A 27,720-nucleotide genomic window follows, 5' to 3' on the forward strand; every position below is an offset into this window, starting at 1 on the left:
TGGGGGGAAGGGATGGTAATGACATGACCCCCGTGGTCAGCAAGGTGGGAGAGAGCGTGAGTGTTGGGTGGGAGCCCGGTGGGCGTGCAGAGTTAGGGAGGGTGCACTCCCAGACTCACAACGTCTCTGGCTCAGTAGCTTGGGGTGGTGGTGTAGGTGGAATTGTGTCCCCCCAAAGGTTTTACTCTAAGTCCCTGTGAATGTGACCGTATTTGGAAACAGGTCTTTGCATATGTAATTAAGTTAGAACAAGGCCATACTCGGTTAGGGTGGGCGGGTGCTAATCCAGTGACGGGTGGGTGCTAATCCAATGACGGGTGGCCTTATAAAAAGTGGGAAGTGTGGACACAGGCACACAGAAGGAAGCCGGCCGTGTGATGACAGAGGCAGGTAGAGGCTGCCACAAGCCAAGGAACGCCAAGGATTGCTGGCAACCGCCAGGAGCCGGAAGATGTGAGGAAGCATCTTCCCCTGGAGGCTTCAGAGGGAGCGTGGCCCTGTTGACACAGCGATTTCAAACGTCTGGCCTCCCGAACTGCGAGGGAATACATGTCAGTTGCTTGAAGCCATCCAGGTGATTTGTCGCAGCAATCACACGAAACCAATACAGGTTCGGCCTGAGAAGGTGTATTTCTGAAAATTTTCCAGGTGGTGTTAGTGCTGTCTGTCCCGGGAACCCCGGCCCTTCAAGCACCATTGCTTTACGCAACTGCAGAGGGCCACCTGCCAGCCCAGGGGGAACACGAGGGTTGCCCAAATCTCTCCAGAGTCACCTGGCCAGAGTCCAGGACTAGGAACGTGTAGAGTTAGAGAACCACAGGCTGGGGCTCAGGATGGGCCCAGCGCCTGCACAGCAGTGGGAGGTAAGGCAGGCAGGGGTGGCTTTTTCGACCCCCAACCTATGACCTTTCACCCTACAGAGGGCATCAGGCACTTCAACCAAGGGAGGCCCATTGCAATGGAGTTTGGTCAGGAAGGACATCGAGTCTGCACCTTTCAATGATCACTCAGGTTAGAAGGTAAAAGCTGGTCCCCCAACCCCCAGGGGCAGGGCGTGAAGGGGCCATGGGATGGCTAAGGGACTCCTTTGCCGGGGAGCGGGGACATTCTGCAACCTTTCTCACTGTAGGGTGACAACTTCCCCATCACAACCCATGTTCCCAAACCCTCTTGTCTCTGATGGCCCAGAGAGGGGCCCTCCTGGTCCAGCTTCTCATCTTGGCTCTTGGCCCTAATAAAGCTTCTAAGAGCTCATGAAAAATTGATGTCCTATCCTTGCAGCTACCTGACTTCTTGATTTTGTGTCATGCTTTTGAAATAGCAAGGTGGATTTGAGTTTCATTTATATACTTACAATTTCTTTTATCCAGGAAAATGTATTAACATCTTGTTAGGTTTGGGGGTTTTTAAGTGAGAGCAGTAATGAGCTTGGGCGGGATGACCAGGCAGAGGATGTCGAGTGGGCAGGGTGGCGGGCCCATGCTTGTGATCGGCTGCCCCTGCTGCAGGGGCGTGGCCCCCTGGCACTGGGAGCTGCGGTTGAGCTAACAATTTACCTGAGCAATCTGCACATCAAAGTTGGTTTTGTTGGCAGACTGGGGATTTTCGGACCACCTTTCACGTCCCTGGCTGGAAACCAGCCAGGTTATCAAGGGAGACAGCCGGAGTGACCTGCTGGGAGCCAGTGATCACGTGAAGGGCTGCTTGCAGAAGCCCTCGAGGTCCTCAAGGGGCAACGTTCTTGACCGCACGACTGCCCAGCGCAGATGCACTGCTCTTGGGTTCAGGCCACCGGACGGGAAGGGCATCCTTCCATCTGTGCTTCTTAGAGCCTCAGGGCGCTCAACGCAGGTTCAGTCGGGGGAATAAAGACCACCTCCCTCACTTTTCATGTCAGTTCTCAGATTTTCTTTCTTTTTGGGCCGCGCCTCTTGGATTGCAGGATCTTAGTTCCCCGACCAGGGATCGAACCTGTGGAAGCACAGAGTCCTAACCACTGGACCGACAGGGACGTCCCTAGTTCTCAGATTTTCTAATAAGGACAGTTCCTTGTATATTACCTTCACGTCATTTGTCTTTCACAACAATAAATACAAATAATCTCCAATAACAATCTTGGCCTAGAACAAAACTTTATTTAAAATTTGACTTCCTATGTAGGTCTTTCCTTAATAATTATGATTCTGGATGAGTAGAATTTAATGACTAAAATTATGGTTTTTAACGTGTCAGACTTCAGATTTTTCAATTGCTGAATAGAACTTCCCAAATAAATAGGAGCTGTTTGACTTCAGTCCCATCTAAACTTACTGAAAAGATGAATTGTGTATGAATGTCTTTTTAAAAAGTAGCTACAAATCATTAGATAAAACTATAGAAGAAAAATGTTGATTTGGGGTAGGAAAGGCCTTCTTAAATAAGAAATGCAAATATAAACTAAAAAGTTTGGCAAGTTTGACTAAATCAAAATTTAAGACTTTTACACAAGATACCTTAAAGGTAAGTGATAAAATGGGAGAAAAAAAATGCCGTATGTGTCAAAGAACTGACTCAAAATTTATAGCAAACGCCTATAAATCAGCAAAAATGACACCAAAGGGTAATTTTTTAAAAAATGAGAAACAGATATATATAAGAAAATTTTAAAACAGGAAACAAAAATGGTCAAAAGACACATGAAAAGATGCTCTACTTCACCAGTAACTGGGGCAATTAAAATGAGATACAATTTCTTAACCATCAGACTGGCAAACAGCAAGTGCTGCTGCAGGGGGAAAGGGGCCTCTTTTGTCCATTGCTGACAGGTGAATATTCATCAGACTTTGAAAAGGGCAACACAGCAGTGACTACTGAAATAAAATTCATCTTCCCTTCTACCTGGCAAGTCCCACTTCTACACGCTTGTCTTAGAGAAACATTCACTTGTGTATACAAATAGGTAAGTCAGATGAAGGCTCTTCATTACTTACAAGTGGTAAGAACTGAAAATACTGTAATAGTCCATCATGAGGTCATGGTTAAATGTACCACAGTGCAGCTCTCCTGAGGAATACTACACAGCAATCAACAAGAACACTGGGTGAAACTGTATATACCACACTATCTTACCTGTACATCACACGAAGGGGAGAAAACATTAAAAATATATTTCTATGTCAAACAGAGAAATGACAAATATCATGATATCACTTATATGTGGAACCTAAAAAAAATGATACAAATGAACTTATTTACAGAACAGAAATAGACCCACAGACATGGAAGACAAACTTATGATTACTAAAGGGAAAGGGGCAGAGAGAGAAATTAGAAGCTTGGGATTAACGGATACACACTATTACATTTAAAACAGATGAACAACAAGGACCTACTGTATAGCACAGGGAACTATACTCAGTATCTTGTAATAACCTATAATGGAAAAGAATCTGAAAAAGTATATATATATATATATATACTTTATACTGAAAAAGTGTATCTATATCTGAATCACTTTGCTGTACACCTGAAACTAATGCAACATTGTAAATCAACTAATAAAAAATAAACTAAACGAACAAAAATAAATTATAGTAAAATAGCTAGCTAGTGGGAAGCAACTGCATAGCACAGGGAGATCAGCTCTGTGCTTTGTGACCACCTAGAGGGGTGGGATAGGGAGGGTGGGAGGGAGGGAGATGCAAGAGGGAAGAGATATGGGAACATACGTATATGTATAACTGATTCACTTTGTTATAAAGCAGAAACTAACGCACCATTGTAAAGCAATTATACTCCAATAAAGATGTTTAAAAAAAAATGACAGAGATTAACAAGGCAAAAAAAATTATATAATGTATATTATATTATATAATATATAACATATTATATAATAATAATAAATAAATAACAAAACTAAATTTGTTTCTATATACACAGGTAAATAAATCCACAGAAACACAGCTGAAGGATGCCTCCCTACCAGTGGGTACTTCTGAGAAGAGGCAGAATGTAAAAAGATTATTTTAACACGTGCAGAGGTATTCGCAGATAGCTCATGAATTTAAAAGTCTTACTTTTGAAACGTGAAAAATAAAAGCATGTCAGATGAAGGAAGTGCACGCCTATTTCGATCAAAATAAGTAACATTAAAAACACTGGTATCGTTGTATCATTTTCTAATGTACACACACTTAGGTTTATCCAAGTATCACACCGTTGTACCATAAGACTTTATTTCACAAGTGATTTTAAATTCCGTAGCCACAATTTCCCCACATTTTTACATGACCCACATCCTTTTTGCTACACGTTTTAAACTTTAGATACAGAGTTTGTTAAAAGAGAAGCTAAAAGGGAAAGACACATTCTTTCTGCTGAATATTATATCCTATTTAACTTAAAGATGATTATTAACCGTTTGGATATCAAGAATTGAAACTGCTGGGGTCACATTTATTTGTAGGTCCCCAAATAGCCCTGAGGTCTAAATAGAAAAATATCTTTTATAAACTGTAACAAAACTCTCACCTCAAAATAAAACACTATGAAATTTACACACCTATATCCTTATTCAACATTTTTACAATATCCGGAAATCTACGGGATTTTTAGAAATGACAATGAAAATAGTTTTACATTCAGAAAACAAATCTTATACCAACATGACATAACCTGAAACCTGGCACCTGTGCAAAGTCCATACACTTCTTAGTCACCCTTGTTAAAAACACACATTCTCAGACACCCAATACATGTGAGGCAGAACAAGGATTTGAATGAAGAGAATTCCAATGAGATTAGCTTTGCCTGTTTGTTTGAATGGGGTCTAGTATTCAAATTCCTTAGCATGGCTGAGAGGCTCACAGGGTTGCTGGTAACATGTCCAGGTTTATAGCATCCTTTTCTGGTTTTCATCCTGTTTGACAGAGCTGTGAGGTTCCAAACCAGCTTCTTGAACTTCTGCTCAAAAACTGGTGTTAAAGTGCTTCAATGCGACCTCCCAAAATTTCATAAAGCATCGAATCAACACAGGCCACTGCCGTGCCTGCAACCGCTGGCTTCATTTTGTTTCTCGTCTTCATGTTCTTCAAAAACAATATAAAGGTGTCCCATTATGATGAAATGATTCTCTCAAAAACCAAACTGTGTTAGCGTTGATTAATTAGAGTACTGATACTTGGGCAGACTTGGGAAGATCTCAGTGCCTCCGCAGGGTAAGACGCTGATTCTGTGGTTAGCCTGGTGCCATGGGGTGAATGCCTGGTGGAGCTCCCCAAGCATCCCCTCTGGATTCTGCCCCTCCATGCCAAGGAGGCAGCCAACAGCAGAGCGACGGCCCAGGCCCGGCTACACAACCTCGCCCAGGAGCTCCTACATGAGCCGCCCAGGCCAACGCCACCTTTCGACAAGACCTGCGTTATGACACACTGGCTGTGTCCTGTGCCGCAGTGGACACACTGGAGTCCTCCCAGTGGGGGTCTTGGGCTGTCCCACCCTCCACTACATGCCATCCAATCAGGTCACACCAGACATTACCTGGGAGCCACAATGGCAGTCCCGTCTGTGAGCACAAAGCCCGGACTCCTTCGTGTGTGTGTGTGTGTGTGTGTGTGTGTGTGTGTGTGTGTGTGCACTCATCACATCACATCACACACCTCCACTTGCAGCTGAGGGCCATCAGAGCACCGCAGGGCTGTGCCTTTCACATGAGCCTTAGTTCAGGCTGGGTCAGGGGAAGGAGAGACTTTGCACGCAGCCCTGGCATTCAACTGAGTCCCTCAGAAATGAGCTACATCAAACCAGGCAGTGGTGGTTTTTTGTTTTTTTCTATTTCTTTAAAACAAAAAACCTCCAGAGGAATTTTTTTAGCCACTTATTTTAAATGATAATGAAGAAACATGTGGATTCAAGGGCACAGCCACAAGTAGCTGATTCAAGCGTCACACGGACGTCTGAAACAAAGTCTAAACGCATGGAGAGGGCGGCAACCAGCGTTTGCAGGAAGAGCTGGTTTGCTGTTAAGTTCTTCATGGCAACAGCCCTCCCTCCCGCTGCCGTGATTATGTGCCCAATGCCAGCTGTTGTCACAAATGGGACTTTGTTGTTTTATGAGCATCAGGCGTGATGGGTCTTCTGCCATTCCTTCCCCAGAAGACCATGGTCCGCCAGGCCCGGCTGAAAGGGGCCCAGCGTGAGCCTGCCGCCGAGGAAACCAGACACACAGACCAGAGCCCTGAGGGATCCTGTGAGCTGGGCACCCACAGCCGAATGCAGAATCCAAACAGTTACCCATGTGGGACGGAAAGGCTCGCGAGGGAATACTTGGGTAGCGCGTTAGGATTTCCCCAAATACTGTGAAAAAGAAAAAGTGTCAGCACTTCATCCTATAAAAGACGGATTTCAACTAGCAGCTTACAATAGTTCCTGATAATCTTAGCACTGCAGCGAGTACCTGCATTGTATCAGGATGGGAAATGAGCGAGCACAGGTCTCCAAGTGAACCTGGGGGTAAGCACTGCACCTGACATCCGTCAGGGCTAGGACTCCTTTCGCGGAGCAAGCTCCAGTGAATGATGAAAAGACAGTCTCCGCCTTAACGTAGCGTGGATGAGCGGGGAATACAGTGATCCTGCCAGAGGCTGCAAGGGTCAGACAGTCCCTACTTCTTAGTCTTAGCTCATTTAACGACCCCTCAGGGGTGCTTTTCTTCATAGTAACTCGGTACCCATGATTCTTCCCTGGAGACAGCAGGCTTTGCATCCACTTCAGGATTGGGGTGTGGCCCACCTCACGGGATTGTTTCACAGCCTCATCTCCACCCAGTGGACTTCCAGAGACCTGGTCGCCCACAGCACGGAAGGAAGCAGGCAGAGGCGGCCTGCCCTGGCCACTCTGCATCCACAAATCCCACTTTCCAACTGACATCACGAACTCTATCCTCCACTGCAGAATGAGCGAGTAGCAGGAGTGCCCGAAGTTGAGATGACGAACTACTGCAATTTCTGACCCTATTTCTGAGGCCTCTAGTGCCGCCAGGAGCTTGTGGGGAGGTGCTGCAGAAAAAGTCATGAAGGTCCACAATGTCGTGTGTTGCATTTCTCAAAGGTAGCTAAAGACACGCGAAGTCTCTGAACACCGCGGTCATTCCAGCTTTTCCCTCCCCCCTCCCAGCGGTGAGCTTGGCGCTCGGCTGACTGTAGAACACGATTCACATAAGCAGATAGAAAACACTGTCACCGTCACACCACACACCCCTGGATCAGATGGGGAGGAAACAGCTGTAGAGGTGAAAGCGATGAATGGTCCATCCGTGCTGTCACAGCCGTCTCTACGTACATAAAGGCTGAATTTTTTTTTTTTTTTTTTGATACAAGGATTCACATCCACAAGAGGCAGCTGAGAGGCACTGAAGTGACTTCACATCCACTCCAAAGCCATTTCAGCTGCCAGAGTCCCGAGTTTATACTAATCAAGAAATCTCAACACGAGGGGTGATTCCCAGGCCTCTCCCCAGAAAACAGCAGCACTGACATTGTCTTAGAAATATTTCTTCTATCTAGTTTAATCATAATGCACTCAGATGCTAAAAAGTATTAAAATAGACTTCAGCTTTTCCCCTAACTGCATTTATATATAAATCCCTGAGAGGGTACCTGTCAAGTTGAGATTCACTATTTACAGTTAATAGACATCAGGAGCGCAAGCAGACACCGGATCCCGCCCGCTCTGTACGGCAGGGCGGTGCTATCACCTGTTAGGAGAGCAAACCAAGTCTCCCTCCCGAAAGAGATAAAAGGGGGAAAGTGCAGGGTGGAGGTGGGGGAGTTGTGCCAACATTCTGCACGGAAGCAGCTGGCGGAATCTGCCGTTCATTCACTCTTGGGTGTTTGGAGGGCACGACATGATAATTCCACAGGGACACTGTTGACCTCTCAGCATTGCCTTGCTCTTCCGCCCTTTTTAGATCTCAGAGTAGTGGGGCCAGGGATGATCAAGGCATTTAGCTAAATCTGGAGCAGGAAACAGGCAAAACAAAGAAAAAGCAAATAAGGAAAAAAGGAGGCAAAGGGGTCAGCAGGGAATGTATATGGTGACAGAGCTGGGGGGGGACATTGCTCATCAGTGCCCCATCCCTGACCGACACTGGAGGGGAGGGAGGAGGGCTGACCCCTTGGTGAGAAAAATGCAGCCAACCATTCAAAGCAACGAAAATACATAAACACGAAAATGATCTCAAAGGATATGGATTGGACTGTCAGGGAAACGGGTGTTTCTCTCCACCTCGGGGACCAGCCTTCATCTCATCCAAGGGGACTTGGCCAACCTCAACTCTTAGGCACGAAAGTGACCCAACAGCCAACTGTATCAGTGATGCTCAAAGTGGGTCCAGACCTCTGTGCCATTCTTCTTGCGCCCTTCTGGGATGAGGGAGGAACTCACTAAAATCTGACTTTAAGAGCTGTATTATCATCACGCCCGTCTCCCACCAGTCTGGGTGCAGCCTGATGGTCTGTTTATTGAGATTCTGGGGAAGGTGAGTGTGAGATGCTCAATTCTGAAGGATGGGGGGGAAGAGGGGGAGCCGGCGCTACCCCGCCCACATAATGAGACAGACAGGTGTTCGTTACCGCATAGCCAGGGAGTGCGATTTCCCCTGCGAATCTAGGGTTATAATAAAGAGCTTCCAAACTGGTCTGTAATATTTTAAATCTATGGCTTCTGAACAGGATAATATTTAAATAAAGTGCTGTTGGTAGTGCATACGTGAGAGAGACTCTGCAACCCGGATGGCCAGAGATTCATTAGAATTTCTCAGTGCTTTGGAGATAACTCCCTCGGAGAGCTCAGGGCCCGGGGCAAATCACACACATGCTCTGCCAAAGTCCCGACATCTTGGAAAGTCAACAAAGTCGCCATGAGGGTGAACTGAACATCAGGGGCAGTCATCAAAGGAAAAAAGAAAGTAATTCCACACCAGGGATTCCTTGGAATTGAGTCAGGAGGAGGAAGCAACCCAGCTCACTCCAGGCAAATTTGCCTAAAACACGTTTGCTTAATATTCAATTCTAATCCCTATTTCTCTAAAAATTTACGCCTGCCCCCATTTCAGCAGTCTGCAGAACTGTGGGTTCCTTATGCTTTTTGCATCTTTTTTACATTTTAAGGATATCTGAATTCAATTTATCTAAGAGCACATAACTTACTTTTGTTTCCAGTAATAATTATTAAATTTGCCCCTATTTTCTTAAATACTTTTTTTATGTCAATATCTATTTTTGAATATGTTCAAGACTTTGTATACAGTTTATCTAAAATCCCTTGCTTAAAGTGAGTTTAGTTCTAGCAATAAATACGTGCTTCTCTACGCAGTCTCCTACTTTGACAACTGGGTTTTCATCATTTTTTAGCACTGGATGTACAAGGAAATCTGATTCCTCTATCTTACTTGATCACTTTGCTGTAAAGTAAATGCCTCCATCAAATGGAAAGAAATATTCTGCATCACTTAATCCAATTAAGAACATGCAGTGCTCATGGGCACCCACATGAGATGGAAAGGCAAAGACCCAAACAAACAGCAAAAGGGGGGAGAATGCCACAAATTCTGTGTGAAATCATAGAGATATCACAAGTAATTATTGCTAGAACCGGTACTTTAAACAAAGGGTCTTCAGACAAATGCATTAAAACCATCCTAAGTACAAAGAGCCCCATCTCTGTATGGGGCTGGTAAAGTGCTGCATATTTGTGATTAAAAATACAAAATTATACAGGAAATGCCCTTCTGATAAATTGGTCTTAAAAATTTCTTAACTGAGGTTCTAAAGATAAACTTTTAGGTAAAACACCCACTAAGTGTACTGACTGCTAAGGGAACTGGTTTTAGGCAAATCGATTAGTGCTATGCCCAATTCACTCTTGGGTGCAGCCTGAACAAACACAAACGTTTTCTCGGGCCCGAAGGAGCCTGCGGGCACAGGGACGTGTGGTGCGTAAAAGGCAAGGGCCGGGCCGAGGCGCTTCCTTCCCAGGGAGGAGCCCACCCGGCCTCCCCGCCACCTCCTCTGGGGCTCCGGGCAGCATCTCATCCCCGGCCGCGCTCTGCGTCCTTCCTCCCCCCGCCAGACACCCCCCCCCCTCACGTCCTTTTCCTCCAGGACGGTGCCCGCTTCTCCTTCTGCGCTGTGGCCAGTCGCTGCTTCTCTGCCTCTTCCGCCTTCCTTCTTTCCTCCTTGGCCTCCTTGTACCGCCACTTGGGGAGCTGCAGGTGGGCGCTGTCCTTGGTGCTGCCCTTCGCCGCCCGCTCGGGCTGGAAGGTGGGCGCGGGCGCCTTGCTGACGCGCACCTTGGGGATGACCACGCCCGGCCGCACGCTGCTCCGCCGCAGCAGCTGCAGGGACAGGAGGCTGGCCTTCCGCGGGGCAGCTGGCAGCTGGGAAGACGTGGAGCTGGCTCTGGGGGCCCCCTCTCTGGAGACCCCCGCAGCCTGGGAGGTCCGGAATCGCTGCTTGGTGCCCTCCGCTTTGTCCCTCTCTTGGGCTTGCGTGTCCAGGTCCCCCCGTGCCGCCAGGATTTCCTGCACCGCCAGCCGCCTTTTCCCCACACAGGGGGGGTTCTCGGGGCACATGGTCTGGCAGACGACGGCCACGGCGGGGCTGTAGAGGCTCGTGGTCATCCTGACCATATGGTCCAGGACGCCCCCATCCTCCAGGCCTTGGCGCAAGCGGGAGGTCAGTATGGACCGCACAAACTCGGTGAGCCTCTGCAAGCAGTTCTTGGAGCCCGCAGGCTTCGGACCCGCCTCGGGGGCCAGCGGCAGCTCTGGCTTGTACTGTTCCCCAAACTGCTCTGGGCAGGGTCGCTCCAGCAGCCTCTGGATGACGTGGACCGCTTCAAACCGTCCCGTGTAAGTAGCCCACTCCTGGGACGACATCCTGCGGTGAGGGTCCCTGGCGTGGACATCTGCCCCTGAAAACCGCAAAGTAGAAACAGGAGTGGGTGGATGCAATAAGACCTCCCTTCCACAGGCAGAAAACGAAAAGACAGTGAAATGGATCAAAAGCGAAACTTCCAAAACCTTCTAACAAGACTCTACCCTGGAGCTGGGCCACCTGGATGAACCCACACCTGACCGACACCTGTTGCGTTTACTATTGTAACACAACCAACCTTTAAGTGCTCCACTTAATGGTTTATCTTTCCTAAATAAAACCCCCTAAACTCAGCACCTAAACCGTGGAATTTTTTTTATAGAAATAAGATTTCATGGCTTTCCAGCAATGGAGACACAATCAGACCACAAAGGTGCTTTGTAACACTTGGCAGATGCTACTAGAATGTTCTATAAATACTAACAGTAACTCACGGGCAAAGCATTCAGTGTCCTATTTATTTATCATCTCCCTTTTTCCTCCAAGATCTCTTGTGGGGACGATTATGGATCTTATCTTACAGGAAACGTGTGGTCCTTCACTTTTCGTGCTGGTGGTTAGTTGGTCGTGGGTCGTGGGCTTCTCCAGGACAGAGGCAGTTTAAGCAAAAACTTAAGTCATTTTTGCTTCCTTAACGCATACAGTTCTGGCTGGTAGGAGGCATGCATTTAATAAACGTTTGTTACAGAATGTATGGTGGTCCCAGGGGCTGAGGGCACTGCTGGAGACCTCGAAGCTGGTAAGAGAGAAGTGCTCAGACCTGGGTCCTGACCCTCAGCTGCCTGCACTTCCCACCACCCTGCAGGGGGGCTCTTCCTCTGTGACACTTTTCTATGTCAACAGGGCCAGGGTCTAGGACTCAGGGACTTAACCCAGCACTAATCCAGGTGCGCCGTGAAGGTGTTTTGTAGGTGCGGTAGCATCCACAACTGGTTGACTTTAAGTCCAGATTACCACCCAAAATGTGGGTGAGCCTCATCCAGGGTCTTAGGAGCAAAAGTTGAAGTTTCCTGGAGAAGAAAGAATTCAACCTGAAGACTGCAGCATCCACTCCTGCCCAAGTCTCCAGCCCGCTGGCCTGTCCTACAGATTCCGGGCTTACCAACCCCCCCAAATCACGTGAGCCAATTCCCTAAAATAAATCTCTTAATATATATCTCCCATCGGTTCTGTCTTTCTGGAGGACAGAGGCTGCATCTCCTACATCCTCACGGTCTCCCTTACACTGGTCACTTCCTTAATAAATCTCCTCCATACCAGCCACTGCCTCCTCTTAATATTGCAAAGTTAAACTTCAGCTCAACTTGATGAAATGTTCATAAGTTTCAGCTTGGTGGTAAGATAGAAATTAATCAGGGATTGCTATTCAATTAATCTTGGTCCAATCTCAGCCGAATATACAGTTAAAAATCGTTCAGGATTTCAAGTCCCATTAGTCATATTTCCACTGGCAAAGCAATGTGGGAAGTAGGGCAATTATCTAGTCTACCCAGGGACCAGGCCCGCAGAAGCTTCTGCATTTACATCCCACACAAACCCGGGTGTCCAACATGCGATGGCTGGTGAATACGAATAAGAGCAGCAGGGGGTCTCAGCGACTTCCCTGCCCCATAGCCCTCAGTGGCCCCATGGCCGAGGCAGACCCAGCTCACCTGAGCTCGTCCGGTAATGCTCTTAATTCTGTGACACGTTAACATATTAGAAGAGTGGTAATTATTGGGAACTGGAAATCAGGATGGAACTCATTAGCTACAGTACAATTTATAAACGGACTGAAATGAAAAGGGGGCAGTAAAAATGTCATTGCAAAAAATAGATGACACATTAAACCTTAATTCGTTGCACGTCACTTAAAAAAGGAGCAAACTGAAAAATTAAAATCTTAATGAACGCTGCTTGAAAGAGACATTTTTCAAATGCTAATGGAAAACTAAAGGAACAGCTGTCAAAAGTTGAGTGCGCCTCTTCCTTTTCAAAATCATCTTGGAAAATACAAACACTGTAAAGAACAGAGGCCGTTCTGACTGTAATGCAGCTCAAGAATCTGAGTCATGCTATAAATGAGGGATTCACTTCCTTAAGAAAGTACTATTAAGGGTAATATTAAAGGCCTGGGCATAGTCATTAAATCATGAAAGGCAAGTACTGATGATTAGCACATTATACTTATATCTTTCAGAGAATACGGAGCACCTCTGAAAGGCCAAAGTACCCATCGCCTGCCCAAGAGACGATCAGCATCCTCATCTCCCACCCCATGTTGTTTCGCCCAGGGCTCCAGCCGTGCAAAGGCTGGGCTCCTGCCTATGAGTCCATTTGCTGCCACGTTGAGTGCTGTGAGCTGCCTATGCAGAATCCTCTATTTTATTCAAGGCAGCAACTACTCAGTTCTAGGCAATGCATCATGACTGGTCTAACCCTGAGTTTCAAAACTTGGCAGTACTGACATTTGGGGCCAGATGACTATTTGTTTTGGGGATTGTAGGGCTTTTAACAGCATCCCTGTTCTCTGGGCACTAGATGCCAGTAGCACTCCACCAGTTGTGACAACCAAAAATGTCCCCTGGGGGGATCACACACATCCCCACCCCATCGAGGATTATAGTTCTAACCTCGATGACCTGCCATCTTGTTCCCCATTCCCCCAGCCTCCCTTAGTCAGCCCCAAAGAGAAGGCTGTTGCACCCTGATCGAAGGGACCGATGAACCTGAGGCCTGGAGCTCTGGTGACCATCGTGCAATCATGAGGTGACCAGTCAACACACTGGCAGGTGGTTGGGGGGCCGTGTGGAGCTGAGTGGACGAGAGGAAGAAACCTGGGTCTGTGACGTCCTCACGGAGTCCAGGGCCAAGCTCTGCACGGCGACTTCCAGTGAGGTGAGACAGACACTTGCTTTCTTTAAGCCACTGTCAAGTCAGGATTTCTGTTACTGGAAGCAGAAAGCACCCTAAAAGGCACTAAAGGAAAACAATCTACCTTCCGTTGCTCATTCTTAGGACGCTTTCCCCCAACAGTCAAGGCCAGGTCCGTGGGACCAGCAGGAGGCAGGCAGAGCCCAGGGTGCGTCACTTCCTTTCCCATTTATCTATAAGCCCCCAACCCCATGTTATCTACCCTTCAGAGCCCCAATCTGGCCCCCCTCCTGCCGAGAGACCCTTCTGGTCATGTTAGATAGTTAGACATGAGCAGGTCCCTGCCGCATCCTGGACGGGGTCATCTTTCCCTCCCCCACCTGGACACTGGTGATTAGAACATGCCCAGAGAGCCTCCCTTTTGTGGTCAAGGACCGTTAAGTCTCCAGCCTTATCAACACCAAACAAGATAAAACTGCCAGCACAGGTTGGTGAGGGCATAGCAAGGCCTAAAAGGTGACTCAGAGTAACCCGGGGTTCATTACGCTGTGTTTGTAATAAATTAGCGTTGCGGTTTCTGCACCCATCACCCTTCTGTGGGTTTTGCTCGGGGGCCTGTGGGTAAGCGCCTGCGCAGAAGGAAGAAGTTATGTAACCTAAAGCTGTCAATCAGCTTGGCAGTCAAATGATGCAGGACCTGAGGGGCTTTCCACCACTCTGAAAAACCAACCCCAGCCCTACCGCGGGGCTGCTTCCAGTTTCCAAACAACTCCGCGCCCCTTCTCTCTCTCTGGAGTGTACTTTTGCTTTGCTTAATAAAAAACTCTTGCTACTTAAAACTGCTCTATGTCTCTGGACTGAATTCTTTCTCTTCAGGAGGACGAGAACCAAGGGAATCACCATTTTCGTCTGGTGATAGTCACACAAGACCACTGTGGACCGGTCCTTACAGGCCTCCTCCTGTGCTATCTGTGGCCTGTATCTTGGGCACTTCGGGTATAATCAGGATGCAGGGTCACAGGGAAGAGCCCTTGAAGGGGTGGGGCGGGTGATCCCACCCTACCCTCAGGCGTTTCAGTCTTTCAGAGGGTCTCAGCAGGGCTCAAGCCCACAGCCTGCAGGGTAACCAGCTAATGAGCTCACACGGGTTCGTCTTCCAGTCTTCCCAATCTGGCTTCCTTATCCCTGACCGGCTTGCAGGGGTGACTTTCCAGAACAACCACTTGCCCCCTTGTCTCACGGTTGGCTCTCGTGGGTGCCCAAGCTAAGACGGTGCCCTTGGTGATATGAAATGCCTGATTTTTAGCCGTTTCTCTGCCTAGTAACTTGACACTATTCCATCTTAGTCACAGAAAATTCATGTTTTCCTCTGTAAACAGAAAGAAACCTCTCTGGTGGTATCATATCCTTCGGCTTTCCAGAAACACATAGTCAGGGCTTGCCTAAGGCAAGGATGAACACACAATGTACAGCGGGAGTGCCTCTACTCTCTGTTCATGAAACGAGCCTCCTACACCTTCCTTTCTGTCTGCTTTGTTGCCCGGAATCCCGTTTGCTTGTTTTTGCTCCCCAAGTGCCGCAGCAATGACACCACCACCTCAGGTATGAGAGCCAGCTCTCTTAAGCCAGTCTGGAACCTGCCAACCTCCACCGCGTTCTGCTTCTCTTCAGAGATAGTCACGGCTTCCCTCATACGGCTTCTCAGAGCCATTTATTAAATACATCTGTCACTTGGGGGCATTAATATTCCACTGAATAAACAAGGCTCTGCAGCCCTATCCCCAACCCCTGGGATCTCATCAGCAGAGCTGACGTTACTCCTCGGAAAGCCAAAAACCAAACAGCCAATAAATCAGCTGTTCAGAACTTGGTTATATATATATATATTTAAAATTTATTTATTTATTTTTGGCTGCGTTGGGTCTTCATTGCTGTGCGCGGGCTTTCTCTAGTTGCGGCGAGCGGGGGCTACTCTTCGTTGCGTTGTGCGGGCTTCTTGTTGTGATGGCTTCTCTTGTTGCAGAGCACTGGCTCTAGGTGCGCGGGCTTCAGTAGTTGTGGAGCGTGGGCTCAGCAGTTGTGGCTCACGGGCTCTAGAGCGCAGGCTCAGTAGCTGTGGCACATGGGCTTAGTTGCTCCGCGGCATGTGGGATCCTCCCGGACCAGGGCTCGAACCCGTGTCCCCTGCATTGGCAGGTGGATTCTTAACCACTGAGCCACCAGGGAAGCCCGAGAACTTGGTTATAATTTTATTAAAAGCCTGAGTTCTGGTAATTCTGACACTATTTCGTTCTGCCCAACAAGGTAAGATAAGAGCTGATATGCACCTACAGGTTATGAACTATTGGAAAATCTAAACAGTTTGGGGGGCATTCAATTCAATGATTCATTATTTCCAAAAGGAAATAGTTCTTATTGAATATTATGAAATTGCAACTCGGAAATTCAACCCAGGTGCAGAAAGACACTCAGGTTCAGAAGAACACGGCACTGGAAAAAATGAGAATGAGATACACAGTTTTATCCTAACTATTAATATGTAGTAATGCTCGTGCCTTTTGCTTTTAAAATGATCACAGGATGACCTGATTCTGTAAACATCAATCCAAAAGAAATACCCAGATTTTAGGATCTTTACAGGCTTAGTTTTTCTTAATATTGATAAATCCAAACAGAAGTAAGAAGACTTTAAAATATTGTTGCAAATTGTTTAAACATTTCAGCAAGTATCCTATTGCTATGTACCAAACCCAGGAAAGGCATTCAATCACATATTGTTTTTTCTTTTAAAACATGCAGACTCATCTGTAAGAAGAAAATGTGACCCACTTTCCTGGGAAAAAGTATAACGTAACTTAGTGGCAATAGTAAAAAATGAAAATATTCTATAAGTTAAACAATAAAAGCCTTAGAGGGCCGCTCAAAAGCTCCCTGAAAAAGGTGTCAGATTTTCTTTTCACTTTTCCCTTCATTTCCCATTTACATTAGTTATATCAGTGGTTTTCAACAAGAGGCCACTTTCCCACTACGGGACGTTTGGCAATGTCTGGAAATATTTTTGGTCATCAAAACTGGGGGGTGCTACAGTCACCTAGTGGGCAGAGGCCAGGGAGGCTGCTGAACATCTACAACCCACAGGCCAGCCCGACCACGAAGAACTATCTGGCCCCAAACATCGACAGCGCCAAGATTAAGAAACCTGAGTCACCCTCCATAAGAAAGTTTAAGTACCTGATCACAAGGATATTTTCAAAAGGAAAAATATACCACAGTTTTTCATTCATTTAACAAATAATAGTGAACACATAAAGTCACCAATAACAATGACAACCAGCAATGACTGATGGCTTCCTCCATGCCAGGCGAGCCCCCGAGAGCTGTCAAGTGTGAACTCACTCAATCCACATCATGACCTCCTGCAGTAACTACTGACATTCACCGAATTTTATAGAAGAAACAGGCCCATAGCAGGAGATGACTGGCCCTGGGTATAGAGAGGCTGAATGGTGGGGCTGGAATTTGAAACCAGGGGTCCTGATTTCCAAGTTGGTTCTATTGGCCATTCTGCTCTGACCAGATACAGTTCAGGAACGGAGGCACTAGAGGTCTGCACTCATGTGGATTATTCTAGACTTTGATGGGGTTGTGCTCACGTTGACGGGAACAGGAAAGGTAGGGTATATAAAACCTAATGCCAAATTTGTTATCCAAATAACTAAGGGAAAAGAAAAAAAACACATTAGCATTGAACACACTGCCCTTAAGCAGGCCCATCTCTCGCGAGATCTGAAAGGTTCTGTGATCTGTAAATGCCTGAAACCTCTACCAGACTCAGGGGAAAAAATGACAGCAAAGCCCATGCACGGTCCAGACTGATTAGAAGGTAATTAATCTGAAAACAAGAGAGTTTGTAATTCAAATTAACTCACTGGGGAAAATGCCTGGATTGACATCGAAAGTTTTTGGTTGTAAAAGTGAATTGCTAATTTACACTCAATTATAACTAGATCCAGAAGCAGTAAAAGCAGATGAAGCTCCCCCCAAAACACAAAAGCATCCTAATCACCATTAAATTAGGAGGAACCATCCCTCCCTGATGTCACTGATAAACCCTGTGGAAATGGCTATCTCACTTTAAAAAAATGAAACTGTCACTGAGTCAAAAGCACAACCAATGAGATTAATTTTAATTAGGATCTTTTTTAATTCCAAGAAGGTTTTCATCTTCGAAGCCTCTGTCTTCGCTTACTGAATTTATTTTTCTTGCAGCATCCCCTAAAACACTTCAGTTAAAGCAGGAGAAAAAAACAATCCAAGGTAGGTTTGTAACAAATCCTGTAACCCCAATCTAATCACAAGGAAAAAAGACAGATGGGCTCAGGTTGGGGGACCAGTGTTCATTGGCCACTGTCAAGACCAAGTCATGAACAAGGCATGAAGACTGAGCAACTTCTGGGGACCAGAATAGACTGGGGACATGTGACAACTCAGTGTGGGAGCCTGGCTGGGATGCTGGAACAGAAAGGGGCCATCTGTGGAAGAACTGGTGACATCTGGATAAAGTCTGGACTTTAGTGGCTTGTATTGTGCAGTTTCTGCCTCTCGGTAAGATGCTAACATGGTCGGGGGGTGGGGGGCGGTGCTGAGTCGGGGCTCTGTGGGTGCTGTCTCTACTATCTCTGTCGCTTTTGCATACACCTAAACTTATCCCCAAATGAAGGTTTATTTACAAAAAGAAGCAAGTTGTCTAAACAGAGCTACTAGCCCAGGCTGGTGCCTGGAAGGATTTTAACGTGGTCCTCAAGATACTGAGACGGGAGGGGATGCCGCCTCTCTGGGAGCTCGTAGGGCCAAGCAAGACCGGCTGAACCCAGTGCCAAGAACAAAAACAAAATAAACTAAGATAATGAAATTAAATAACGGCGACAACAGCATCTCCCACTGTTCGAGATGCTCCCTCTGCACCTGACCCTGGGTGCGTGCTTCATATACATTTTCTCATTTTATTGTCACAATAACCCAATGAGGCGTGTGCGCCCTAACAATGATCATTGATTCCATTTTAGAGTGAGGGGGAAAACTACTAGAGATTAGTCACAAGGAATTCAGTTCGGTAATTCCTTAAATATGTGTAGCCCCAGAGAGTTTACAAAGTGATGTATTTCATCCTCAGGGAGGTGGGGAAGAAGTCATTACTCCCATTTCACAGATGAGGACAGAGAGGCTCACAGGAGGGGCTTCCCTCAAGATGATGAGGCCAAAAGCGCAAAGGGGGGCCTGCCGTGCTGGCCCAGCCTGAGAACATTCCGCTGTGATGCCGGCCAGAAAGAAACTGCCCCACACGGAGACGAAGACCCCTAAAACCGAGTCCCACGCCCACAGTTTATGATGAACCTCTCTACCCAAAACTTTAATCCCTTTCTTGTCCCACTCCTGTTCTCCTCAGGATTGATGCACATCAAAGAAAACGGGGGATTGAAACTGAGCAGGACCCCGTGAGGCCTTCCCGGGTGCAAAAGCCCATCCGTGTCCCCTGTTTCTTGTTTGTAGAAAAAAGGCTTTAGTCTCCTAGGCCTTCCTCGAGTTCCAAAGAGCAGACTTAAGCTGTTAATGACCAGGACAACAGAGTCACAGGACTCCTAGTTCCTCCTGAAGGGATATAGGTGACAGTCTGGTGCATATCTCTGAGTTGTTCTGCAGAAACTAAGACCCCCCTCCCAGTGGAGGAGGGTCACTCTACGCTGACCACAAGCACTCGATCCCAGACCGGCTGGAACCCGAAGGTTGAGATTGAGATTCCTGAAGCATCACCCTGTTACCTCACCCACCAGCCGATCAGAAGGTCAACAAGCTGGTCAGGCAGCCTACGACCCTCTCCCCTAACACTGTCTTTAAAAACCGTTGCCTAAAAGCCATCAGGAGGTTCAGGTCTTCTGAGCATAAGCTGCCGATACTCCTTGCTTGGTGCCCTGCAAATAAACCCTTACTTTGCTGCAAATACCAGCCGTCATTCGAGTATGGCTTTCTGCACTGCGGGCACACGAGCCCTCACTCAGTTACAACATCACATGACCACGTGACTCCACCCACCAGCAAGCGGACACCCGGGAGGGCTCCTGGGCAGACCCTGCCATCCCTTTGTCCACCTTCAATAGGACCATCTTGCCGGCGTCAAGACCAGAGCACACGTTTGTGAAGAACAAACGCAGGCAGGAGGAGGCTAGGAGGCGAGGAAACAGGAGGGCTGGCCTACGGGGTGACCAGTGCTGTGGCCTCCCACCCACCCTGAAAGCAGGAGCTTTTGTTCTTGTTTCAACTCGGATGATGGCAGCCATATATCTCAACAAAGAAACGTTCCTTTGCTGCATCCACTAGGCTTGGTTTCTATGGGGGGATTCATCCCTTCAACACGTATTCTTTAAAGGAGCCAACTCAGCATTTCCCGGGACCCTGGGACTGCATGGGACAGGTGGGGACATACCTGCTAGCATCAGGGCTCGGATGCACTCCGTCCGGCCCTGCATGGCGGCTTTCATCAGGGCCGTGAACCCAAACACGTTCCTCCTTTCAAGGTCAAGACCGGGGAAATAGTTCAACAAGTAGTTGGTGATGGTGACGTGCCCTGCAAAGAGAAATGCACACATGTATGGACCACACTTCACAAAGAGCGGGCATTCCAGCGGCCTTCCTACACAGACAGAGGGAAACGTGGCATGGTCCGCCACTCTGGGGTGTGTGTGTGTGTGTGTCTGCCTCTCAGGCCACAAAAAATAATTCTCAGGAGTCCAGGAAACGAGAAGACAGAGGGTCCTGCCCCGGCCACGGCGTTGCTGCCTCTGGTTCATTATTCCCTCCTGCCAAGCCACTTGGAAGCCCAGTTGTCCCATCAACCTGTTGAGGAGGGAATGAATGTGGGGAGCAGGGACACTGCGGGGGTGGCGTGGGCAAACCCGAGCTGGCCCGACGCAGACGCTGGCTGGTCAGCGGAGAGGCCCTGGATGCATCGGCGCCCAGCAGGAGACGCCAATGCAAAACCGAAGATGAACCTGGGAGCCATTTCCCAGAGGCCCAGAGCCTCAGGGAGGAGAAAGTCTTCATCTCATCATCATAACAACAGGATATGCCAGTGCACACTGCCACCCTATCACCGCTCAGAAGGCTCTCTTTCTCTCTCACACACACACTCACACACACACACAGACAGGGAACCCAGGGAGTATTGCTACCCAGACCCTTATCCATAAACCCAAGCAGGTAAGAACATTCATTTCAGAATATAGATTTCTCCCCTCTATCGCCTCGCACTTCCAAAAAAGGGCCTGATTTTCTGCTCACTCCCAGAGGGTTTTCAAAAAGCCCACGCACTCTTGGATAGCGGTGAATAAGGAGAACCTCCCGTGAGAAGCAGTGTTCCCAGGATGCTCCTGGTTCACCCGGAGAAAGGTCCTCCAACGACGCTTGTGCCACATCGAGAGGCTCTGTGGTCAAATGCCCATGCTGCCCGAAGCCCACTGGCCACATTTATTAAGTCCTCGAGTGAAATGACACGCCACCCTCCCCCCGAGACTCTTTAGCCCCTCAGAGCAGGGTCCCAACCTTGGCACTCTTGACACCTGGGGCCGGATTATTCTTTGCTGTAGGGCTGTTCTGTGCAGTATGGGACGGTTAGCCGCATCCCTGGGCTCTACCCACTAGATGCCAGTAGCTACCATAACCCTCCTCCCTCCCAGGTATGACAACCAAAAATGTGTCCAGACGTTGCCAAATATCCCCTGTGGTGGCAGAATCACCCCTGTTGAGAGCCACTGTCCTAGAGGCTCAGACTTCACTGTTTCAGGACCAAGGTGGAAGGACGGCTTCCTCTCCTGCGCACCTTCTCCCTGACCCGCCAGCCTGCCTCTTGGTTGCCATTTCCATCCTGGCCCTAACGGTGACGGCTAACACACCTCGGGAGGGTGGGCAGTCTGCCGAAGCTCTCACCTGAGCCTGCATGGAGGGCCTGGGGACCCAGCCTCCATCCTTACACGCCGAGGACTGGCTCGGAAATGCCACCGTCATCCCCACCCCATGCATGTCCCCCGGAAGCCCCACTGTCAGGGCTGCAGGTGTGACGCCTGGTGGACACTGCACTGCGACTTCTGCTGCTGGGCACCACCAGCTGCTCGCAGGGAGGCCTGTGCACCACGGAGGAGCCCGGACCCCTGAGGCTCCGTCCCCGGCTGCTATCAGGAAGCGCACTGGGTGAGACTGGACACGTGGCAGAGGACGGGAGGCCTCCTCCGGAGGGCGGGCAGCCATGGGACACAAGGTGCTCCCGAGATGCAGCCCCCCTTGCCCTGCAGACTGGGAGGCCGAGGGCGCGGAGGCCCCCAGCACAGCAGCGTGGAGACCCCACCCCTCCCCTGCTGCAGCGACGTCTCCTGGGCCTCCATCCGGGTCCTGCCAGTGCTGTGCACGCCCACCAGTAACTCCTCCCACGGCGGGAGCTCCGTCCCCCCATCGCACGCCGACCGAGACAGCCAGAGTGCAGGCGGGGACCCAGTTACCCTCCTTGAGTGGCACCCAGGCACTGCAGGCTGCTGGCCAAGCAACAGTGCATCCTTCTCCTCAACTTCCAAGTTAAAAACGAAACAAGCAACAGAAACTAGAGTGTGGGCTCCTCCAGAAGCAGTGTTGTCCCCTCACCATGGACCTCAGCCAACCTCCTGAACTCATCGCAAAAATCATGCAGCTTTCTGACTTTCTGAGATAAGCACTGACTAATATGATTGTGTCAGGGGGTTAGCAAGCCAGAAGCAAACGGGTGGGACCTTCCCGCTCTGTGACTCACAGGTTCCAACCAGCAGCTGACGCTTTTTGAGTCATTCACACCACTTTGCTTTCTGCTCTCCTTTACAGAGCACACCCCCGCCAGGGGACGATGCTGGCTGTCAGGTGCCCAAAGCAGCTTAACTGCTCTAAACCGTTGGAGCAGGGGCGGGGGAGGGGAGTCCTTTGATCTCCGTTGGGTTTGTCGTCCAGCTAAACACTTTGCAGCACCTGTCAGTTAGATTTAGCCAGGGTCATAGTGAAACGAATTGCAATTCGTTTGGAGCCGTTTCTTTAAAAACGTGAAAGAGCGTGGCCACTGCATTTTTAGCACGATGTCCTTTGCACGGACATATCCTAAACACTCTGAACAGGCGGGGAGAGAAAAAACTGACAATCCACAAAACCAACGGCCCATTATACAGATCTGTTCTGCATGTTATGTAGAGATCAGAAAAACCAACGTGCAGTCCACTCGTTCTGACTACTGACTACAGGCTCGAGCTCTCAGTGACCCATGAAATCACTCTCAGCTCCCCACTGGCTTTCCCAGGATGACAGAACAACACCTGTTAGCACGAGACAACCTCGCTCAACTGAAATCAAGGATGGACGCAGTGCTGCTAAGAATGAATAGATATTAATCTGAATAGATATTAACCTTTCTTCTTTAAAATCATGACAATTAACCAAAAGGAGCTTTTTTCTTTTCCTTCAGTAAGATAGACAGATAGATGATAGATAGATAGATAGATAGATAGATAGATAGATAGATAGATAGATGGATGATAGGAAGAATACAGCCTTCCTTGCGTAACAGAATGTGCCCCATATGGAAATCTAGTTTGAGTCTAGTCCAACTTTGACCGTATGGAATAGGATTTGGTTCCTGAAGTCCTCAGAGTGGACTTAACGAGTGGGCTGACCACACAGAGCTAAAGGACATCCTCGACCGACCCCATGAGTCTTACCCTGCCTAAGAGAAGGGCTTAAGCAGCCCAAGGAATAAGTTAATTCTTGATGACATAGCTTCAGTGGAGTAACTAAATGGCCATGCAGACAGAGAACTGAGTACTTAAGAGAGTTGGCTCTGAGAACACCCAAATTCAAGCTCCCAGCCTGCCACTTAAAATCTGGGTGAGCCTGGGGAGGTAGGTCAACTTCACTGAGTCTCTGTTTCCACATCTGGAAAATGGGAGATAATATCAACCTCACAATTGTGAAAATGACAGGAGATAAAGGTGTTGTATAAAAAGGGCCTAACAGACAAATTTCTGGGCAGAAAAACTCCAAATAACTTATGCACTTGCTCCACTCCCAAGGAGGTGACACATAAGCACCCACTCGTTCTCTTGTGGGCTGTGCACAGAGACTCCCCTCCAAAGAGTAGACTATGTTGGGGATGGTGGTGGAGCGGTAATCTCACAAGAGAGAAGTATGGCCAACATGACCTCAGCCTGGTGATCAGGGTCAACGGTCATGTCCAGGGCCTGTGCCGACAAAGATTCTTTGCCTGATCAAACTTCAGTCAGGCTCCTGAACCTTCTCCCCAAGCCCATCTGTGCCCTTCCTTGTAAAATCTACTTTTAGCAAGATCCCTGCTGATAAGTCAGTTTAACAAGAACCACCCTCATCCCCACCGTGCTATCTGGTCATTCCTCATCCTCCACCAGCCCCCAGGTGACATCCGATCACCCTGGCCTGTCTTCCGCAAGAATCTTGTTAGGTCGGTTTGGCCGGAATCTCCCTGATGTTTCCTCTTAGTCATTTCCCGTCCCCAGACCCCCACCCTGCTCCTTGGCTATAAACACCCACGAATCCATGCTGCAATCGGAGTTGAGCCTACCCTCTCCCCCGGTGCAAAATCCCATTGTGATGGTCCTCATACCTACCGAGATGATTTTTGAATAGTCTGCCTGACCATCTCTAACAGGTGTCATTGAACATTTCTTTTTCTTTAACAAACCCCTTCATATGATGTCATGAAAATGGCACTTTCCTCTGTAGTCCTCCTTTGAAAAACCTGCAACTCCACTCTAATCATGCAAAAAACACCAGACACACACAAATTGAGGGACACTCTACCTGACAAGTACCTGACAAGCACTCCCCAGACTGTCAAAGTCATAAAGTCTGAGAAACTGTCACAACCAAGAGGAGGATGAGGGGACATGACAACAAAATGTCACATGGGATCCTAGCTGGGATCTTGGAACAGAAAAAGGACACTAGGGGAAAACTGAGGAAGTCTGAATAAAAAAATGGACTTGAGTTAATAACAAAAATGCATTGAGAAGATGGGTTCAAGATGGCAGAGTACAAGGACATGCGCTCACTCCCTCTTGCGAGAGCACCGGAATCACAACTAACTGCTGAACAGTCATTGACAGGAAGACACTGGAACTCACCAAAAAAGATACCCCACATCCAAAGACAAAGGAGAAGCCACAATGAGATGGTAGGAGGGGCACAATCACAATAAAATCAAATCCCATAACTGCTGGGTGGGTGACTCACAAACTGGAGAACACTTAGACCACAGAAGTCCACCCACTGGAGTGAAGGCTCTGAGCCCCACGTCAGGCTTCCCAACCTGGGGGTCTGGCAACGGGAGGAGGAATTCCCAGAGCATCAGACTTTGAAGGCTAGTGGGATTTGGCTGCAGGACTTCGACAAGACTGGGGGAAACAGAGACCCCACTCTTGGAGGGCACACACAAAGTAGTGTGCACATCAGGATGCAGGGGAAGGAGAGTGACCCCATAGGAGACTGAACCAGACCTACCTGCTAGTGTTGGAGGGTCTCCTGCAGAGGCGGGGGGCAGCTGTGGCTCACCATGGGGACAAGGACACTGGCAGCAGAAGTTCTGGGAAGTACTCCATGGCGTGAGCCCTCCCAGAGTCCACCATTAGCCCAACCAAAGAGCCAGGTAGGCTCCAGTGCTGGGCCACCTCAGGCCAAACAACCAACAGGGAGGGAACTCAGCCCCACCAATCAGCAGACAAGCAGATTAAAGTTTTACTGAGCCCTGCCCACCAGAGCAACACCCAGCTCTATCCACCACCAGTCCCTCCCATCAGGAAGCTTGAACAAGCCTCTTAGACAGCCTCATCCACCAGAAGGCAAACAGCAGAAGCAAGAAGAACTACAATCCTGCAGCCTGTGGAATGAAAACCACATTCACAGAAAGACAGACAAAATGAAAAGGCAGAGGTCTATGTACCAGATAAAGGAACAAGATAAAACCCCAGAAAAACAACTAAATGAAGTGGAGATAGGCAACCTTCCAGAAAAAGAAGTCAGAATAATGATAGTTAAAATGATCCAGGACCTCCGAAAAAAAATGGAGGCAAAGATTGAGAAGATGCAAGAAATGTTGAACAAAGACCTAGAAGAATTAAAGAACAAACACCTAGAAGAATTAAAGGACAAGCAAACACAGATGAACAATACAGTAACTGAAATCAAAAATACACTAGAAGGAATCAATAGCAGAATAACTGAGGCAGAAGAACAGATAAGTGACCTGGAAGACAGAATGGTGGAATTCACTGCCACAGAACAGAATAAAGAGAAAAGAATGAAAAGAAATGAAGACAGCCTAAGAGACCTCTAGGATAACATTAAACACAGCGACATTTGTATTATAGGGGTCCCAGAAGGAGAAGAGAGAGAGAGAAAGGACCCGAGAAAATATTTAGAGATTATAGTCGAAAATTTCCCTAACATGGGAAAAGAAATAGCCACACAAGAACAGGAAGCACAGAGTCCCAGGCAGGATAAACCCAAGAAGAAACATGCTGAGATACATAGTAATCAAACTGACAAAAATTAAAGACAAAGAAAAATTATTAAAAGCAACAAGGGAAAAACGACAAATAACATGCAAGGGAACTCCCATAAGGTTAACAGCTGATTGATTTCTCAACAGAAACTCTACAAGCCAGAAGGGACTGGCACAATATATTTAAAGTGATGAAAGGGAAGAACCTACAACCAAGATCACTCTACCCAGCAAGAATCTCATTCAGATTTGACAGAGAAATCAAAAGCTTTACAGACAAGCAAAAGCTAAGAGAATTCAGCACCACCAAACCAGCTCTACAACAAATGCTAAAGGAACTTCTCTACGCAGGAAACACAAGAAAAGAAAAGGACCTACAAAAACAAACCCAAAACAATGAAGAAAATGGTAATAGGAACATACATATCGATAATTACCTTAACGTGAACGGATTAAATTTTCCAACCAAAAGACACAGGCTCGCTGAATGGATACAAAAACAAGACCCATATATAGGCTGTCTACAAGACACCCACTTCAAACCTAGGGACACATACAGACTGAAAGTGAGGGGATGGAAAAACAGATTCCATGCAAATGGAAATCAAAAGAAAGCTGGAGTAGCAATTCTCATATCAGATAAAATAGACATTAAAATAAAGAATGTTACAAGAGACAAGGAAAGACACTACATAATGCTCAAGGGATCAATCCAAGAAGAAGATATAACAGTTATAAATACATATGCACCCAACATAGGAGCACCTCAGTACATAAGGCAAATGCTAACAGCTATGAAGGAGGAAATGGACAGTAACACAATAGTGGGGGACTTTAACACCTCACTTGCACCAATGGACAGATCATCCAGACAGAAAATTAATAAGGAAACACAAGCTTTAAATGACACAATAGACCAGATAGATTTAATTGATATTTATAGGACATTCCATCCGAAAACAGCAGATTACATTTTCTTCTCAAGTGCACATGGAACATTCTCCAGAATAGATCACATTTGGGTCACAAATCAAGCCTCAGTAAATTTAAGAAAATTGAAATCATACCAAGCATCTTTTCCAACCACAACGCTATGAGATTAGAAATCAATTGCAGGGGGAAAAAGTAAAAAAACACGAACACATGGAGGCTAAACAATACGTTACTAAATAACCAAGAGATCACTGAAGAAATCAAAGAGGAAATCAACAAATACCTAGAGACAAATGACAATGAAAACATGACAATCCAAAACCTATGGGATGCAGCAAAAGCCATTCTAAGAAGGAAGTTTATAGCAATACAATCCTATCTCAAGAAACAAGAAAAATTTCAAATAAACAATCTAACCTAACACCTAAA

The 27,720-nt window shown here is 47.5% G+C and overlaps 1 protein-coding gene across 4 annotated transcripts in view; it reads right to left on the reverse strand.

Moving 5' to 3' along the window:
* Positions 1-4,189: 4,189 nt before the first annotated feature.
* ANKRD33B (ankyrin repeat domain 33B) overlaps positions 4,190-27,720 on the reverse strand; it is an 87,697-nt gene continuing 64,166 nt past the window's right edge. For 3 of the 4 annotated variants that reach the window (XM_082458361.1, XM_082458358.1, XM_082458359.1), the window contains 2 exons: positions 20,248-20,388; positions 4,190-10,950 (listed from right to left, as the gene is read on the reverse strand). In XM_082458361.1, the coding sequence (XP_082314487.1) occupies positions 10,121-10,950; positions 20,248-20,388 (971 nt within the window). In that variant the 3' untranslated portion in view covers positions 4,190-10,120. The remainder of the gene's footprint in view (positions 10,951-20,247; positions 20,389-27,720) is intronic. The other variant, XR_014262570.1, reaches the window with a different exon arrangement.

Source organism: Balaenoptera physalus, assembly GCF_965194825.1.
Source record: "Balaenoptera physalus genome assembly, chromosome: 3".
In the NCBI taxonomy this organism is placed as follows: Eukaryota; Metazoa; Chordata; class Mammalia; order Artiodactyla; family Balaenopteridae; genus Balaenoptera; species Balaenoptera physalus.